The 3,080-nt window shown below is 49.5% G+C and overlaps 1 protein-coding gene across 2 annotated transcripts in view; it reads right to left on the bottom strand.

Annotated features, from left to right (window-relative positions):
• ZNF654 (zinc finger protein 654) overlaps positions 1-2,791 on the bottom strand; it is a 37,891-nt gene extending 35,100 nt beyond the window's left edge. For both annotated transcript variants that reach the window (XM_054206551.1, XM_054206530.1), the window contains exon 1: positions 2,610-2,791. In XM_054206551.1, the coding sequence (XP_054062526.1) occupies positions 2,610-2,741 (132 nt within the window). In that variant the 5' untranslated portion in view covers positions 2,742-2,791. The remainder of the gene's footprint in view (positions 1-2,609) is intronic.
• Positions 2,792-3,080: the final 289 nt, after the last annotated feature.

Consider the following 3,080-nt stretch of genomic DNA (forward strand, 5'->3'; position numbering starts at 1 on the left):
ATGTGCCCAAACTTCGCACAGTAGCATAACTATAAGCAACCCAAACAATATTCTTTTCAGCTGACACCAAGCTTCATCACTATGATCAAAGCACAGCCATATATTTTAACAGGTTGTTATTCTGAAAATAAGGAGAAATGTTTCCTTTGGGTATTTTAAACTCATGGTATTATCACTAAACAACTATTTCTACAACTGCTGTTCAACTTTTGACACAAAACCAGGAACATAAGAGGCAAACTAGGACCAAATAACCATTATGACCAGTAAAATTGTGTTATCAGTGCAGAGTAGAATGAGGTGGACAGGCCTGATCTGCACAACAGCCAAACGTGACCTTCAGAAGATCTGGATAGAAAAGTATAAAGCAACAGGCTATGACAAAAGCTAGAGCCAAAGGGAAAAACTGCAATAAAAAAAAGACATATTTGGGGGGTGGGGCGGCAGAACTACATCTAATAAAGCAACACAATATTTAAGACAGAAGTTTTGTTTTGCAAGAAACTTATGAGAAAGAGGTGCCCTAAACTTCATAATACTTTCTGAAGAAGAAATATAAATATGCTTCACCACTTATTAAATAGGCTGAGGGCCTATCAGCCCTCTGTATGTACAGGTATATATAGACCACTATAATTACACCACTGTCAATTTCACGAGGGTAAGCGAGCTAGCTGATGTGCAGCACATACAACTTCATTTGTTGCCAAACCACACGTGTTACACAGCTACTAGCTTTTCATACCAGTACACTACACCAGGTAAGATCTTGTGTTTATAGAGTTAAATGAGTAGAAGAATCCATTACTAAAAAACATGCTTAAACAAAACATGAAAGATTATATTTTGAGCAAGCACATGACTGCTGATCACACCAGACCAAATTTAAACACAAAAAAAACCCAAATCCCTGGAGACAAAGTGTTAATATATTAACTCACTTTCATCAGGTTTATTCCAACTATACATTGTTAAAAAGAAAATTTAAGATAAAAGGAATAGAGCCCTTTACATACTCAGAATGTTAGCTGCCTGTGTGAGAGTTCATAAACTCAAAACAAAACAAAGTAGGAGAGAGGGCTTGGCAATCTTTCTACACAAAAGAAACTGCAGGAGAAGTCAAGGTCAAATGCTTTAGATCTCTACTCTATCGTTAATAACTGTGATATAGCTATTTTATAGGAATATTCCTTCCCCGTTCTTGTCCTCTTCTGCTCCCTACCAATTCCTAGCTTTGTCTGGGAAACAGGACTGGCCTTAGTACATGGAGCTATCACCCTGCCTGCACTTCCTCTTTAACACAATGAATTCAAGACACGGTAAGTGTAGTTAGAAAAATTTATGATAAAACTCTCAGTGTTTCGCATAAGACAATGTCTTTCCAACCTGACAACTTAATCAAATGTGGTTACGACTTCTTACAATTGTAGTTTACACTGTACTTCTAAAAACATTCACTTCTCCTTTTACTGGATTCACCATTTTTTTCCACACATACTAAGTTTAGAGAAATCACTAAAGAGAAGAAAATATAAAAGGATCGATAAAACCAATAGGCAACCTGTGGACTTACTTAGCAGTATGCTACCCGTGATGACTTAAAATACAGCCTACAGTAAATAATATTTCACATAGATATTTTATTGAACGTTAAAACAGAAAGAACAAATTAAGAACACAGAAACACATTTATTTAAATGGAAGGTAACAATCATAGTGGTGAGGTAAGCAGCCCAAGAAGTCGATGAAATGAAGTAATTCCATACAAAAAATCCTCCAGACTGTGTTTCTGAAAACAGCAAGCAGTTTAGCTGAAATACCCAGCATAACTAATGTTTCATCAGCACCTGCTGATGAAAGCAACTAGGAAAAGCAACCTGTTGTTGCTTGTTACTTTGCAAAGCACACAGAAAGAGGTGGCAAAGCGCACAAGAATTCCGGGCCCGCATGAAGAAACGCCGCTTTCCAAACAACAACAACAAAAAAAATTATCCTGGTCTAATTTAGCTACCGTTATGGGAACCGTTTCCGAGGCGCTTCTCCCCTCCCTCGCTCTGCCACCCGCCCAACTCCCCAGCCCAGGCAAAGCCACCCGGAATTGCTTTGCCCGCAGCACCGCCGCCAGCACCGCACGTGTCCCAGGTCGCCAGGCCCAGAAGAGGCGACAGCTCCCAGCAGCGCCGGGGCCCCGCCGCCCTCCATCGCCCCCGGCTCTCTCCCGCCCGCTCCCCCACACCACCACCAGCCAAGAGGCGCCGGCCCTCCCCTCCCCTCCCCCACGCCAGCCTCCCCGCCGGCCCCAGCCCGGCCTACACCCACCCCCCGAGTCAGGGGCACTCAGCCCCCCGCGGCCCAGAGAAAGAGCAGGCATCGCCTCCACTCCGCCTCAAGACCCGTGAGCGGGCCAGGCCCCCTTCCCCGCTAACCCCCGGCCCGGCCCTACCCCGCAACTGACCCCAGGCCGCCGGCAAGCGGCCCGACCCCCCACGCCGCGACGGGCTGAGGGGGCAGCGGCCCCGTCCCTGCGGCGTCCCCCTTCCCCACACCCCGAGGAGGCGGCGGGCCCCACCGGTGGGGGAAGGGGGGCGGGGGGGGAAGGCAGCGCTCACCTGGCAGAAGCGGCGGCAGTAATACTGGCTGTTGAGGAGGGCCGGGAGGCCGGCGGGGGGACCGGGCGTCACCAGCGCCTCCAGCTCTTCGCTGAGCCGCTCCGACTCCTGATCGCTCTCGTCTTCCGCCATGCTGCTCCAGCCGCCCTGCGCGTAACCGAACACGGCGCACCCCCCCACCTTGCCCCCGCCCCGCCACGCCGGAAGGGGCGAGCCCCTCCCCTCTGCCTCACGTCCGGCCACGCCCACCCGCCGCCCTCCGATTGGCTAAGACGCCCTGCCGATCAACCGGCCGACGGCGAGAGGACTCGCGGGGTGACCTCTGACCTCTGGCTCCTCCCTGCCACCCGGCCCCGCCCAGGCGCCTTTCGATTGGAGCAAAAGTATCTTCGTTACTTTGTCCCCGCCTTGCCATTGGCTGCTCGCCCCGTCCGTTACACCCTCCTCCGCAGCCTCCTGCCGACGACTGGC

The sequence above is a fragment of the Rissa tridactyla genome, chromosome 1, assembly GCF_028500815.1.
Source record: "Rissa tridactyla isolate bRisTri1 chromosome 1, bRisTri1.patW.cur.20221130, whole genome shotgun sequence".
NCBI classification, from domain to species: domain Eukaryota; kingdom Metazoa; phylum Chordata; class Aves; order Charadriiformes; family Laridae; genus Rissa; species Rissa tridactyla.